This window comes from Panthera leo, chromosome B3, assembly GCF_018350215.1.
Source record: "Panthera leo isolate Ple1 chromosome B3, P.leo_Ple1_pat1.1, whole genome shotgun sequence".
NCBI classification, from domain to species: domain Eukaryota; kingdom Metazoa; phylum Chordata; class Mammalia; order Carnivora; family Felidae; genus Panthera; species Panthera leo.
The window spans coordinates 131,168,286-131,182,314 of record NC_056684.1 but is presented as its reverse complement, the minus strand read 5'-3'; the positions used below and the strand labels follow the sequence as shown (position 1 = coordinate 131,182,314).

Sequence of the window (14,029 nt, the reverse complement as noted above, 5' to 3'; positions counted from 1 at the left end):
GCTCTACTCCCCGACTGCTCGTGGAAGTGCAGAAATCCTTCTGTCTATCTGTGGGTTCTCTTGTTCAGCCCTCTGATTTCTCTGCCACCTCACCACTCTCCCTCTCTCTTTTTGATATTTCTCACCAGGGTATGGGAATATTGCTCCGAGCACTGAAGGAGGCAAAATCTTTTGTATTTTATATGCCATCTTTGGAATTCCGCTTTTTGGTTTCTTATTGGCTGGAATTGGAGACCAACTGGGAACCATCTTTGGGAAAAGCATTGCAAGAGTGGAGAAGGTCTTTCGAGTGAGTACTGTGTCTATTCACATCCTGACCTCTGCGATCCAATTGGCTTTTTAGCCTGACAGGATCCAGAAGGAATTATCAGGATGTTATCGTACCGTTGTCACTTTTGAAGGAATAATGTTATGACCGTGTTTTCTCTTTTGGCCAACGGTGGTCACAGGTACTGTGCCTAAAACTCCTTTCCCTTCAGCAGCTTCCTTCTTGACAGTGTATTTCCAGAATCACAATACAAGAAGGTTAAGTACAGATTTGCCAAAACAGGTTTTCTGAAGATGGGAGAAACACTTAGTTCCGTTTTAAACATGGAAGATTGGGTTCTAAGTGTGTTTGCAACAAAATAGAGGGGTAAATCCGTTTATTTTGTTATTAGAACTTATTTACTCCTTTTTATGTCCAAGTGTGGTGTCTTTAGGCTGATCCTAGCTTCTAAGACCCCTTCCAGAAGCCTGCCTTGTCTAGATACTGCGTTGTGCTTTGTTATTTGTCTCTTCATGGTCTCACCCTATCGCCCCACGCCCCACCCCCACTTCTGAGTGCTCCCTCAGCAATAGTACAGTACACTAATGTACTAATTTATACTAAGATGTTGATGATTGCTATTGTCTTAGTGGGTTTTTTCCACTTGAGAATACTTACCTTTAAACAAGGGACAAAAACTCAAGAAATTTATTGGTATGTGAAGGAGATGTGATTGGGTTGGGGTTCCCAGTGCCCTTTAACTCACACTTCTCCATATGATTTCACAGATAACTTGTTTGGCTTAGATGCAATGTCATTTCTGCTCTCTTTTTCATTATTGACCTAATTCTCAAGTCTTTCAAACCTGCTTCAGGGAGTTGTTTCTGATGATGTCTTAATATTTAAAAAAATGACAGTCTGAGTGAGAGGCATCTGGGTGGCTCGGTCGGTTGAGCATCTGACTCTTGATATTGGCTGAGGTCACGATCTCACGGCTGTGAGATGGCCCTCCTCACTCAGCCTGGAGCCTGCTTAAGAGTCTGTGTTTCCCTCTCCCTCTGCCCCTCCCCTGCTCGCGCGTTGTGCTCTCATTCTCTCTCCCAAACAAAACAACGCAAAAAATAAAACTGACAGCCTAAAGACCTTTTCAGATTCTAACAGTGATGGGCAAAGATAGATCAGTGGTGAGTTCTGAAGCTGCACTGGTTTTTCTCTCCGAGACAAGAAATTGTGACTTCTCTTTAGAAGGCAAGGGAGCTCCCCGGGTGAGCACTTTCAGGTTTGTTGAAGTGGAGTGGAGGAATAGGGCAGGAGAGCTGGCTTAGAGTTGCCTCTTCTGAGCTCAGTGATCCTGGGTTTACAGTGATCCTGCCCCATTTACTCATCAGCGAAAGAGGAGGATAGAATTCGAATCCACTTGAGAAGGTTTTGGTGATGATTAAATGAAATAATGTATGCAAGAGAACTTGGCAGAGAACAGGGCCAGACACGCAGCGTTCAGATCTGCTGTGTGTGTGTGTCTCCCAAAAGAAGCCCTTATTAGCGGGATAGCCGCCCATTCAGATTTCATCTGAGGAGCTCGGGAGCACGTGGATTTTCCTGGAATGTCCCATAACCTTTGCTTGTGGGCTGCTGGCTAGCCAGCTGGCTCATTAGAGCATGCACTTGGGCTCAGTGGTCACCATGGAAACCGTCAAGGCTCAGCTTCTCTGCTTCTCAGATGTTCAGGTCTCCCTAAACCAGACACGGCAACCCCATCTCCAAGAGCCGTTTTGAACTTCTCGGAGGTGCCCTTTCAGCCATGGCCTCATGCCCCCACTCCAAGTTAGACAAAAATGAATCTGGCAGATTGAACACTCAGAAGAACAGGATTCAAATGGAGAAATGACTGATCCGGCATTTTTTATTTTTATGTAGCTTCTCCAGATCTCAGTTTCCTTATTTGTAGACAGAAAGGATTGCACTAAAAGCTTTTGAAATTCCCCGTTAGAAAAAAAAAAAAAAAAAAAAAGAAAGAAACCAGTTACTGTGTTCTAAATGAAGGAAGAGATTGCAATCATTCTGACTACATCTGCTGCTGAATTTGGGGACTTAGTTTCCCCTAGGGAATTTTGAACTACAAATAGAGAGTACTATTCTCCTTCCCTTAAAGCTGCCTCTCGGGTGAATCTGAATCGTTCAAAGGACCCTGGGACAGAGCCTTAAAAACCTTGCATTTCATTTTTATGCTGATGGCACACTCAGTCCCTTGCAGCTCCATCAAGGACTGGGAGTCTTTCAGGAAGGAAACAGCAGTATCTTATGGAATTGGCAACATGCGACGTATGCATTTGCCCGACATCGGAGGGTGCTGCTAGAAGGGGTGACTGTACTTCAGGAATATCAGCCGACTTCCTGAATACACAAACAACCGAGTCTGCAGTTTGCTTGCCGCCTAGAGTTTGGGTGGAAAATCTCAAAGGTCTTTGCCATTCATTTATACTGCATCTCAAAGGCCGGTTCCTCTTAGGTGATCAGTTGAAAACTGAAAATGTTATAAACCAATAAAAGCTTGGGGTTGTGGAGTTCAGCCCCTGTGGGGAAGGTCCTTTTTTTTTTTTTTTTTTTTTTTTTTTTTCCTTTTCCACCTGCTCAAGGGTTAAGTCTTTTTCTTATCTGCTATGTTTTCCCTCAGCTGTAGGGAAGAGATTTTTAGTGGAGTAAAGATAAAATAGAAAATGCATTTCTGGGCGCCTGTATTTTGCGGTGTAGACACAGGAGTCAGATAGAGATTAAAGTGTTTAAAATGTCAGCTTTATTGCTGGTAAGCTAATCAGAGAACGTAGCTTTTGCTTTGATGCCAAAAGGACTTATTAACCACTTTGCCCTGAATCAGAAGGACTTCTCTGCTGTATTGGTTTTCTAATGATGTGTAACAGATTATCACAAGTGCAGAAGCTTAGAACAATACACGTTTATTGTATCCCAGTTCTATAGGTCAGAAGTCTGGGCAGGCTTGGCTGGGTGCTATGCTCAGCATATCTTGGGGCTGGGCTCTGGATCTGGGGAGGAATCTGCTTCCAAACTCATTCAGGTTTTGGCAAAAATCAGTTGCCAGTGGTTGTAGGACTGAGATTCTTGTTTCCTTGCTGGTTGTCAGGTGGGGGCCATTGAGAGCTTCTAGGAGTTAGCTGGGTTCCTTGGCACATGGCCAAGCATCTGAAGTGAAGATGAAGTGGTCCATCTTTAAAGCCATCGTGGAATCCTTCTTGTGTATTGTATCTCTTTGACTTCCCTCTGCCCCTCTGCCACCAGCTTGAGAATGGTGCCCTGCTTTTTAAGGGCTCATGTGACTAGATCACATGATAATTCCCTGTCTTAAGAATAACTGTGCCATATGGCACAACATAGCCATGAAAGCAATAGCTCATCCTACCAGAGGTTCTGGGGATTAGGGTGGGATATTTTCACGGGCCATTTTGGAGATTCTGTCTCTTCTAGTCATTGGCAGCACAGGCCTCCTTAACGAGAGCAGGGTTAGCCCCACTAAACTTGCTATATCATAGAGAGGAGAACAAAGTATGCCTCTGTGTAGCAGAGGGTTTCAGATGGGAGGGGAAGGGGACTGAGGTGGAGGAACTCAGTCCCTTCTGCTTTGTCACTTGTCTGATTGAACAGTGGAGGTCGAGGCCTGGAATGTTACTCTGGGTGAAGTCCTTCCACTTAGAACATGAGGCCAGGAGAGTGGACATTGCCCCAGTACTAATTAACAATGGCTTAAAAATTCAACACTTACTTACCCTGGAGAGCGAAGAGCCTAGAGGAAGGTTGGTGCGTCAGTTCCCTAAAGGCAGGTTAAGGACTGTGGTACCAATTCCGATGTGTAGATGTTCCCCCAACACCACCAAGAAATTCTTTGACACCTGTTGAGTATCCTACAATTCAACTCAATTCTGACTCTATCTACCTGGAGAGCACATCAGTTCAGTTCCCACAGGTGAAGGGCTCAGTTCCACAAGATCTCCCTTCACTTCAGATGCTGGTCACAAGTCCAGGCCGTTACCTGTGCTTCTGACCACATGGCTGTAGATTAGGGGTTCCCACGACCCCATCCTTGAGTTCAATAAATCTGCTAGAATGTCTCTGGGGAAGTTGGGGCCTGACACAGTAGCACATAGAAGCTTTCTGGTTCACCAACCTGGAAGCACCCTGAATCCCCTCTTTTTGGATTTTTTTGGAGGCTTCATTACATAGACATGATTGATTCAATCATTGACCATTGATGATTGATTCAACCTCCAGTTCCTCCCCTCTCCTCAGAAATCCCACCAGGGCGTGGTACTGAAAGTTCCAAACCTCCCCCATCCTTAGGTGATCCAAAAGTCATGTCATTCACATAACAAAAAACACCTTGGTTACTCTTATCACTGGAAATTCCAAGGGTTTCAGAACCTCTGTACCAGGAAAGACCAAATTGTACCCATGTTTTGTTCTCTGTTTCTGCTCTGCTGTCCTTGGCATGTTGGCTTTTCATCTTCAGACTTGTTACTGCATGGCTTGCATGACGACTGCCTCAGGACCACATATGTTTCCACTCAGCCATATTTAAGGCAGGACAAAAGATCTCCTTGTATTGGGAGAACTTTCCCAGAAGTTACCCTGTAGACTTCCCTCTGTCTCACTGACCAAAATGGGGTCACATGACCATTCCCAACTGCAAGGGAAATTAAAAAAGTAAGGATCTGACAAAGGAGAGTGGGATTTACTGGTTTAGACCAGTAGTTCTCAAAGTGTGGTTCCCTGGACCATCAGCATCAGCATCCTCTGGGAACTTGTTAGAATTGACAATTCATAGTGAAGTTAGAGCCCAGCAATCTGTGTCCACCAAGCTTTCTAGGTGATTCTGATGCCTACTAAAGTCTCAGAACTCTTGGCACAGAGGACCCATGCTTCATCTCCTGGGGCTGATGAACAAAATGAGAATTCTAGTAGAGAAGAAGAAGTTGGGCTAAACACACAACAGCATCTGGCTCAGGTGTCTGTCAACCACTAGCCACACAGACCACTCATAGGGAAGCTGTTCTCCCTCCTTGCCATAAATCAGGTGGTCTTTGGGATCTTTGAATCAGTCAGGGGAGACTAGCTTATGCTGGATACTAGCTTTCTCTCACCCTTGCCAGGCTGCTGCAGCCCCAGCAACCCTCCAGGCTGAGGGAGAGAGCCGGGCATTGCACAATGGCCCTAGGAGCTTTGGCCTCCAGTCACAGCCCATTGGTTCCAACTAGTCCCTCAGCCCCGCCCACTACAAAAGGAGCCTGGAATGCATTGTTTGATCTCCAGGAAGTGGTTTCCAGGTTGGGAAAATGCATGACTACGAATAATACCTGGGATTACCTGTGAGCCCCACTCTAGGATGACAAGGGTCCTTAAAATTTAGATATAGATGGCCTGTGGGTCACTCTTTGGGGGACACTACTCTGTGAGACTCATTTCACTTGCCTAGACCCACATAGTGAGTTGGGGGTGCAGCCTGGACTCGAGCCAGCCTTATCCTCTTCCCGGTAGGCCAAAAATATTTACGGTCAAATATATTAATCCATGCTGTGAAACCAACGCGGAGTTTAAGATTTTGGACATGTCATGGTAATTCATGGAGATGATTTTTAAGTATTTCTATAACATAAAGTAAAAATACTTCTTCCTGGGTCTCCAGAGGGAAATCTGGGCAGTTAGCAGGGAAAGATAATTATTTGGGATTAAATAAGGCTGACCTTGGGTTCTGAAGCAGATTTTGGAAGCGGGAAGCTTCTCTCTCCCCTACTGTGGGCTGGCTCTTTTGCTGGGCCAGGCTGACTGTGACCTGATAGGATGCTGTAGGAAGGCTGGTCAGATTTTGGACTGGATCCCATGTTCTTGGTCTGAGCTGGACTTTGGCCTCTGGTGGGAAGCAGCTGCCTCTTTTTATCAGGCTGAACAGCAAGCTTTTTGATATTACCTTTAGAACCAAGAGACTCTTTTTTTTCTTCTTTGGTCTCTTCCCCCAAGGATACAGCAGAAATGTTTATTTGCCTTTGGAGCCACAGGAGCCTGGGTGTAGCTGACAAATAATAACACATTACCCTAGGCTTAACAGCACCATGATTGCTTGGGGACTTTAGAGCCTGTGAAATGCTTAGGATGGGGTGATGACAGTCTCAATCTGCTAATGATGTACAATTAGTGGGCCAATCAATCACTTTGGATTGAAGGCAGGAGGCTGGTGGTGGAAGCCAAGGACTGCAGGAGGCCTCTGCCATGTGCCTGGCATGAGTCGGAAAGACTTTGAAGGACACACATGGCGGGAGCCTTCTGTTACTCATGAGTGGTCTCGGAGCTTGCCCGCAGGAGCAAGGGGGTTAAATGAAAAGAATTATTATTTCAAGAAGATAAAAGCTCTTGTTTTAGAAACTGGGTGTTCTTTTCAGCTCTGTGGGTTCAACTACAATTTCCGATTCTATTAGTAGTGGAAATATTCATTGGGGTATTAGTTATGCACACCAGCCTACAGAGGTAGGGGAAGGGTGAAGTTGTGGGCTGAGTGCTCAAGTATGTGTGTGTGTGTGTGTGTGTGTGTGTGTGTGTGTGTGTGTACACGTGTGTGTATGTGTCTGTTTGCCTCTGTAACATGCCTGCACTAGGGCATATAATGTATTAAAAATTCCTGAGAAATAACTCAGTAGAATTCATGTTACATGGATAATGTGGGTTTATTTTGATCAGAGGGAAGATCCTGGTTTGAATGTGAACAATTACTCTCTTACTTTCCCTAAGGGACTAGAAGGAGGTGGGAGGTAATCATTTTAAGACGCAGAGAAAGTAAATATTTTTAAAGCTTTATCAACCAGGTGTCTTCTAAATTAGTTTAAGGATATCGTGTGGCTTTCATGATAGGCCCAGCTGTGCACTTGGGACAAACGACATAAATGACATCCACAAACTAGACTGTACAACATCTCTTAGTGACAGCCCGTGACACAGTCTGTCCATGAATGGCCCCCCCTTTTTTCTGTCTTCGTGTAATGCAGGGTTGCTCAGTCTTGGCACTATTGACATTTTTGGCAGATTGTTGTCACAGGACCTGCCCTGTGCATTGCAGGATATTTAGCAGCATCTCTGGCCTCTGCTCACTAGATGCCAGAATCATCAGTGCCTCCAGTTATGACAGCCAAAAACATCTCCAGACATTAGTAGGTTTCCCATCAAGGGCAAAATCGTTCCCAGTAAGAACCACGGCTCTGCTGAGATGTAAGGGGTCAGTTAACCCACAGGTCCCAAGATGCATGCCCGGATCCCCTGACTGAATCTTCTACTCAAATTCTAGTATCCCCACCAATGGTTTTCACTAGTTTTTCAGTGCTGGTGTCATTCCTACCCAGAGTGCTCCTCTCTCAGATGGGTCCTTAAAGAGGGCTTTAGCGATGTTATGCTCTGGGAATAAGATCATTTCTTATCAATGAGGGAAAATGCCTGGGGACTTCACCCTGATGAATACACGTAAAGATAGATTGTTCTGTTATTTTTTAGCAGGCAAACCATCTCAGCACTGACTTTAACTGACCCCATAGGGACTAATCTAACGTGTGATTCTTCCTCTTTTTCAGTTTATCTTTGATAGCTGGCCAGTGTCCCTTTGGTGTTTCCTGTTGCCATCTGAGATCACTGTAGGCGTTAATGGCTCTTAAAATGCATTTGCAAAAAAATAAAATAAAACACAATGAATCTTCACCTTTTTCTATAAACATTAAAGCTATCAAACTCTACCTAAAATATAACTACTTAAAATACTGCTCACATAGTGTTAGTGTTTAACATTTAAACATTTGTAAGTAGTGTTAACGAAGTCTCTCTCTTTCTGGCAAGATTTGATCACAGATAACTTCTGGGAATCTGATTGTTACTTAGGAGTAACCAACCCCTCGTGAACTTCTGTATATAGGGACCTTTGTGGGGAGCCTTGGATTGGTAGGACCTGGTTGAGGTCAGACTGAGTGTTATGGCACTACAGTATCGAAGTCTAGAAATGAGTTGCTAATCTGCTTTGAGAGTGTACTGTATGCTAGACCCTGGGTTGTGGGCTTTACCCAGAATAAGTTGCACAACAGCCTTCCCAAATAGACCATTATCATCTTAATCTTATGAGATTGGAAGGCTTAGACTGGTTCTGTGCCCTGCCCAAGGTCACCCAGCCCATAGGTGACAGAAGAAGGATTCCAAAGGAGGTGGCCCTGCCCCAGTGTGCATGCACAGACTTAGTCTTTCCACTTCCTCCCTTCCTTCTCTTGTAAGGTAGGAATAGCATCTGATGGTTCAGAAGGGTCTCCATGAAAGGTGTAAGGGGCCAGACAAAGATGGCTAGTTGAGGAAAAGTTAGTATTGGCGTCTTTATCTGTTTTCCAAGGGTTTTAGTTTTCCAACTTTATATGATCCATCAATACTGTGAATCAGACCGTAGCCCCTGATTCTTCTCTGTGCACCTGAGCTATCTCCCTGATGCTGGCTTATTATCAGCAAACATCTCTTTCTTAGTGTTCCCTTCTCTTGGAGATTAAGCTAGGATTTAAAGCCCCCTTGCTCATGTCTGCTATGTGACTAATGCGAAAGTAAGTTTCTAAAAGAGGGGCTTATGCTGTCCCAATGGCTGCCTCATTTGGGGCCACCTGCGAGAGAGAGGCGTTGCCAGGCAGATAATATTCTCCATTCTTGATTCTTCCACCTCATCGTCCCCCTTTGTACAACTCACTCAGTGTTGACAATAAGAGGAACACACAGCTCAAAGCCAAGCCTCTTGGTCATCTGTGCCAGCTGGTCTTGCCCTCAAAAGCATTCTCCTTTTTCTGGATTCATTGGGTTGTCTCGACACTCTGCTCCAGGGGTCGAGATTTTAAGAACCTTACGTTTGAGGAAACCAACACCATGATCTTAATTCCCATTGGGTATTTAACTCGGTCTTAAACTCAAGAAATGGTCATCTTATAGAGGAAAGTGTCTGGGAAATTTTTACGGACATTCATTATCTGCTAGCACTCGCCCACCATTAACACACAGTCACTTCCCAGAATCTTGGGGGTTTTATTAAGACATTTAATATCTTTGCATGTTGGGGCCTCCAAAAGTCTAGTGATGCTTTAGATCTACCACATGGGAACCTGTCTCTAAAACTTCCAGGTACTTTTGAGTTAACGAATTTAATGCAAGAATTTTATTGGGACTCGCATTTTTTATCGGTCTCAAAAAACCAACGTTAACAGGTGGATGATTTCCCATGTTCACCCTTCGTCACCAGTTTTCACAGGCGAGTTTGGTCGGGCTGGAAGGCGCTGATTTAATACAATAATAATCCTTTGCCCTTTTATGGAGTTCTTTACTCTTTTTGGGGGGATTACATATATCAATGTAACCCCCCCCCCCTTTTTTTCTGCATTTAGCGTCATGCTGCTTCTGTGAGTCAAGCAAGTAGTAACCCATTCGGTGCGGCTTCCGACAAATTAGGTTCCTAAAAATTGAGAGACGCTCTGGTTGAGCTGAGTCTGCCCATCGCAGAGCTGCGTATGTGATCAGGGTGTTTACACCAGGGCAGCACTGAAGGCAGTTTCCAGGTGACTGCATGTCAGTAGTCATTGATAAACTTCTCATTGATTTAGGAAAGGGAAATTGTTTACAGTACATCCTCACTGGGAGGCGTGCCAGTGTTGCAAACACTCACCCCAAAGAGGCAGCTCCCTTGGGGGTGACTACCTGACAGGCATAGGATGGTCACACTGCTGAGCAGGTTCTTATAGCTCTGTGTAAGGCAGGGCTGCCTGAATTAAATCTAGCCTAGGAAATGTTAGAGGAAACACACTTGGTCTCTCTGGAGGAAAATGCTTTGCTTTTTATTTACTGCAGAGAGCTGCATTGGTGCATTGTAGCATTGTCGACTTAATGGTTTTGCGCTCTGACTTGGAAGTTTGCTGCTCAGTCTTAGTCTCTTGTTAGCATAGAGCTGTGGTTCTCACCCTGTGGGTGGTGGGTTCCCAGGGGCCTGAGGTGCTATTTTCAAGGATCAGAGGATTACTTTTTGTGATGCAAACATCGCTGGTAGACAGAATAAACAGTATGTCTCCTTCATGTATATGCTACGCTTTTTCAAATGTATGCAGAGGAACCATCATCAAGAATTCCATCAGTGGGTAGGAAATGTCCTACGGTGTGGGTATTGAGGAATTTCTTTTTAATGTTCAAAAGGAATTCTTATACTCAAAAAAGTTGAGTACAAAGGGGCAGAGCGACATTGGCTTTTCAAATCAGTGCCGTTTCCATGTCATTCTGGGTTCTTTTTTTTTCCATGGAATTAACATTTTTGTCCTGGCCATAATCACTGTTTCAAAGAGGTTGTCGTCTCATTTAAGGTAACCCCAGGAGTCAGTGGGATACTTTAGAGCCTGCTTCAATGTTTTTCCTTATGCCTATTTATTTTTTTTACCGTGAGAAAATATATATAACATAAAATTTACCATTTTAACCATTTACAAAGGTACCGTTCAGTGGCATTGATTACAGTCATATCCTTGTGCAAAACTCACCACCCTCTGTCTCTAGAACTTTTTCATCCTCCCAGACTGAAACACTGTACTCATTAAATGCCAGCTTCTCATTCTCCCCTCTCCCAGCCCCCTGGCAATCTCTATCCTACTTTCTGTCTTTGCCAATTTGACTACTCTGGATCCCTCATACAAGTGGAGTCATACAGCACCTTTTGTGACTGCTTTATTTCATTAGCATAGTGTTTTAAGGATTCATGCATGTTGTAGCATGTGTCAAAATTTCCTTAAAAAAATTTTTTTTTAATGTTTATTTGTTTTTGAGAGAGAGAGAGAGAAGAGACAGCAGGACAGGAGAGGGGCAGAGAGAGGGAGACGCAGAACTCGAAGCAGGCGCCAGGCTCCACGCTGTCAGCACAAAGCCTGATGCAGGGCTCGAACTCATGAACTGTGAGATCACGGCCTGAGCCAAAGTCGGACACTCAACCGACTAAACCACCCAGACACCCCAGAATCTCTTTCCTTTTTAAGGCTGAATGATAGTCCACTGGGTGTATGTGTACTACATTTTGTTTACCTATTCATCTGTTAGTGAACACTTGGGCTGCTTCGCCTTTTAGCTATCGTGAACACCGCCGCTGTGAGTGCAGGTATCCGAATATCTGTTTGACTCCCTGTTTTCATTTCCTTTGAGTACGCATCTAGAAGTGGAATTGCTGGGTCACATGGTAATTCTACGTTTCATAGTTTGAGGACCTGCCAGACTGTTTTCCACAATGCTGCACAATTTTACATTCCCACCAGCAATGCACACGGGTTCCAATTTTCTCTACGTCCTCGCCAGCACTTAGTTTCTGTTTTCTTTTTCTTTTTTCTTCAATTTTCATAGGCCACGGAGATAGCATTGTGTAAATTGCTAGCTCACTGCTCTCACGTCCCGGCTGCCTCAACAGCTGCCGTTTGCACACAGGAGGCAAAATGGAGAGGCTGTGCCTCGTCCCCCTGCGCTTGTCCCCCTGCCCTCCACACTCACCTCCATCTGTGTCCCTGTGCTTGTCACCATCCTGCTTCCTTAGCTCCGGCCCCACAGCAGAGCTGCCTGGAGGGAAGGTGGCTCAATGCCAGGCCAACTGGGGCTTCTGCAGGCTGGTGACGTCCGGTTTCCACCTGGCCTTGCTGCTGCTCTGACAGCTTTGTGTATTTTGCTCTCCAGCTCCCCATCTTGGCTGCTCCTGCATACATCTCCCCATATCACTTTTTTTTTTTAAAGTTTATTTATTTAGAGAGAGAGACCACGTGAGCAGGGGAGGGGAAGCGAGAGAGAGAGAGAGAGAGAGAGAGAGAGAAATAGGGAAAGAGAGAGAATCTCAAGTAGGTTCCACGCTGTCTGCACAGAGCCCGATGCAGGGCTCAAACTCACGAACTGTGCTATCATGACCCGAGCCCAAACCAAGAGTCAGATGCTTAACCAACTGAGCCACCCAGGTGCCCCTCCCCAGATCACTTTAATAAGCAACTATCAAATAATGGCTTCTGTGTTCTCAACACTGTGGGGTTGAGAACTGTGGCAGTAAACAGGAGCTACTCCTTCCCCAGGAAGAAACAGGCCTGTACAAAGACCGATGTCCTTATGAGTCCGGGGCTAGGGTAGGCTGCCTCGGAAGCTGCACTGCCTCAGTGTATGAGGCCTGATCCACCACTTACCAGCCATGGGACCTTGAGCTTTTTCCTTGAAAAAATTATTTATTTGCTTTTATTTTTTGACTTCAAATTTTTAAAATTAAGCTCTTATTTTAATTCCAGGGTCATTATCATACAGTGTAATGTTAGTTTCAAGTGTACAACATAGTAATTCATCACTTCCATACATCACCCAGGGCTCATCGCAAGTGCCCTCCTTAATCCCCATCACCTATCTCACCCATCCCCCACCCGCCTCCCCTCTGGTGACCATTAGTTTCTTCCCTATAGTTGAGTCTGATTCTTGGTTTGTCTCTATTTTTTTTTTTCCTTTGCTCATTTGTTTTGTTTCTTAAATTCCACCTATGAATGAAGTCACATGGCATTTGCCTTTCTCCGACTGAATCATTTCACTTAGCCTAATACCCATGTTGTTACAAATGGCAAGATTTCATTCTTTTTTCCTGCTCGAATAGTATTCCATTGCATAAATATTTATCAATGGACACTTGGGCTGCTTCCATAATTTGGCCATTGTAAATAATTCTGCAATAAACCATAGGTGTGAACATATCTCTTGATTTAGTGATTTTGTATTTTTTTGTGGAAATGCCCAGTAGTGTGATTACTTGATCATAGGGTAGTTCTATTTTTAAGTGTTGAGGAACCTCCCTACTATTTTCCACCGTAGCTGCACCAGTTTGCATCCCCACCAACAGTGCAAGAGGGTCCCCGTTTCTCCACACCCTCACCAACACTTGTTGTTTCTTGTGTTTTTGACTTAAGCCATTCTGACAGATGTGAGGTGATATCTTACTGTAGTTTCGATTTGCATTTCCCTGACGGTAAGTGATCATGAGAATCTTTTCATGTGTCTGTTGGCCATATGGATGTCTTCTCTGGAGAAATGGCTCTTAATGTGTTCTGCCTATTTTTATACTGGATTATTTGTTTTTTGGGGTGTTGAGTTGTACAAGTTCTTTATTTTGGACACAAACCCTTTATCAGATATGTCATTTGCAAATATCTTCTCCCATTCAGTAGGTTGCCTTTTAGCTTTGTTGATGGTTTCCTTCACTGTGCAGAAGCTTTTTATTTTGATGGAGTCCCAATAGTTTAATTTTGCTTTTATTTCCCTTGCCTCAGGAGACATATCTAGAAAAATGTTGCTATGGCTGGTGTCAGAGAGATGACTGCCTGTGCTGTCTTCTAGGACTTTTGTGGTTTCAAGTCTCACATTTAGGTCTTTAGTCCATTTTGAATTTACTTTTGTGTGTGGTGTAAGAAAATGGTCCAGTTTTATTCTTTTGTGTGCTGCTGCCCAGTTTTCCCAGTGCCATTTATTGAAGAGACTTTTGCCGCTGGATATTCTTGCCTCCTTTGCTGAAGATTAATTGACCATCTACCTATGGGTTTATTTCTGTGTTTTTTTTTTTCATTCTCTTCTGTTGACCTATGTCTATTTTATGCCCATTTTCTTTATTTGAAAAATAGTAGCTATCTCTTTTGACACTTAGTTGATGCATGAGAACCTGCCTGATACATAATCAGCACTCAGTAAATG

At 44.2% G+C, this 14,029-nt stretch overlaps 1 protein-coding gene across 1 annotated transcript in view; it reads left to right on the top strand.

The window, feature by feature from the left end:
* Positions 1-14,029, top strand: part of KCNK10 (potassium two pore domain channel subfamily K member 10) — a 123,997-nt gene that overhangs the window by 85,709 nt on the left and 24,259 nt on the right. The window contains exon 4 of the mRNA XM_042943999.1: positions 129-289. Coding sequence (XP_042799933.1) covers positions 129-289 — 161 coding nt within the window. The remainder of the gene's footprint in view (positions 1-128; positions 290-14,029) is intronic.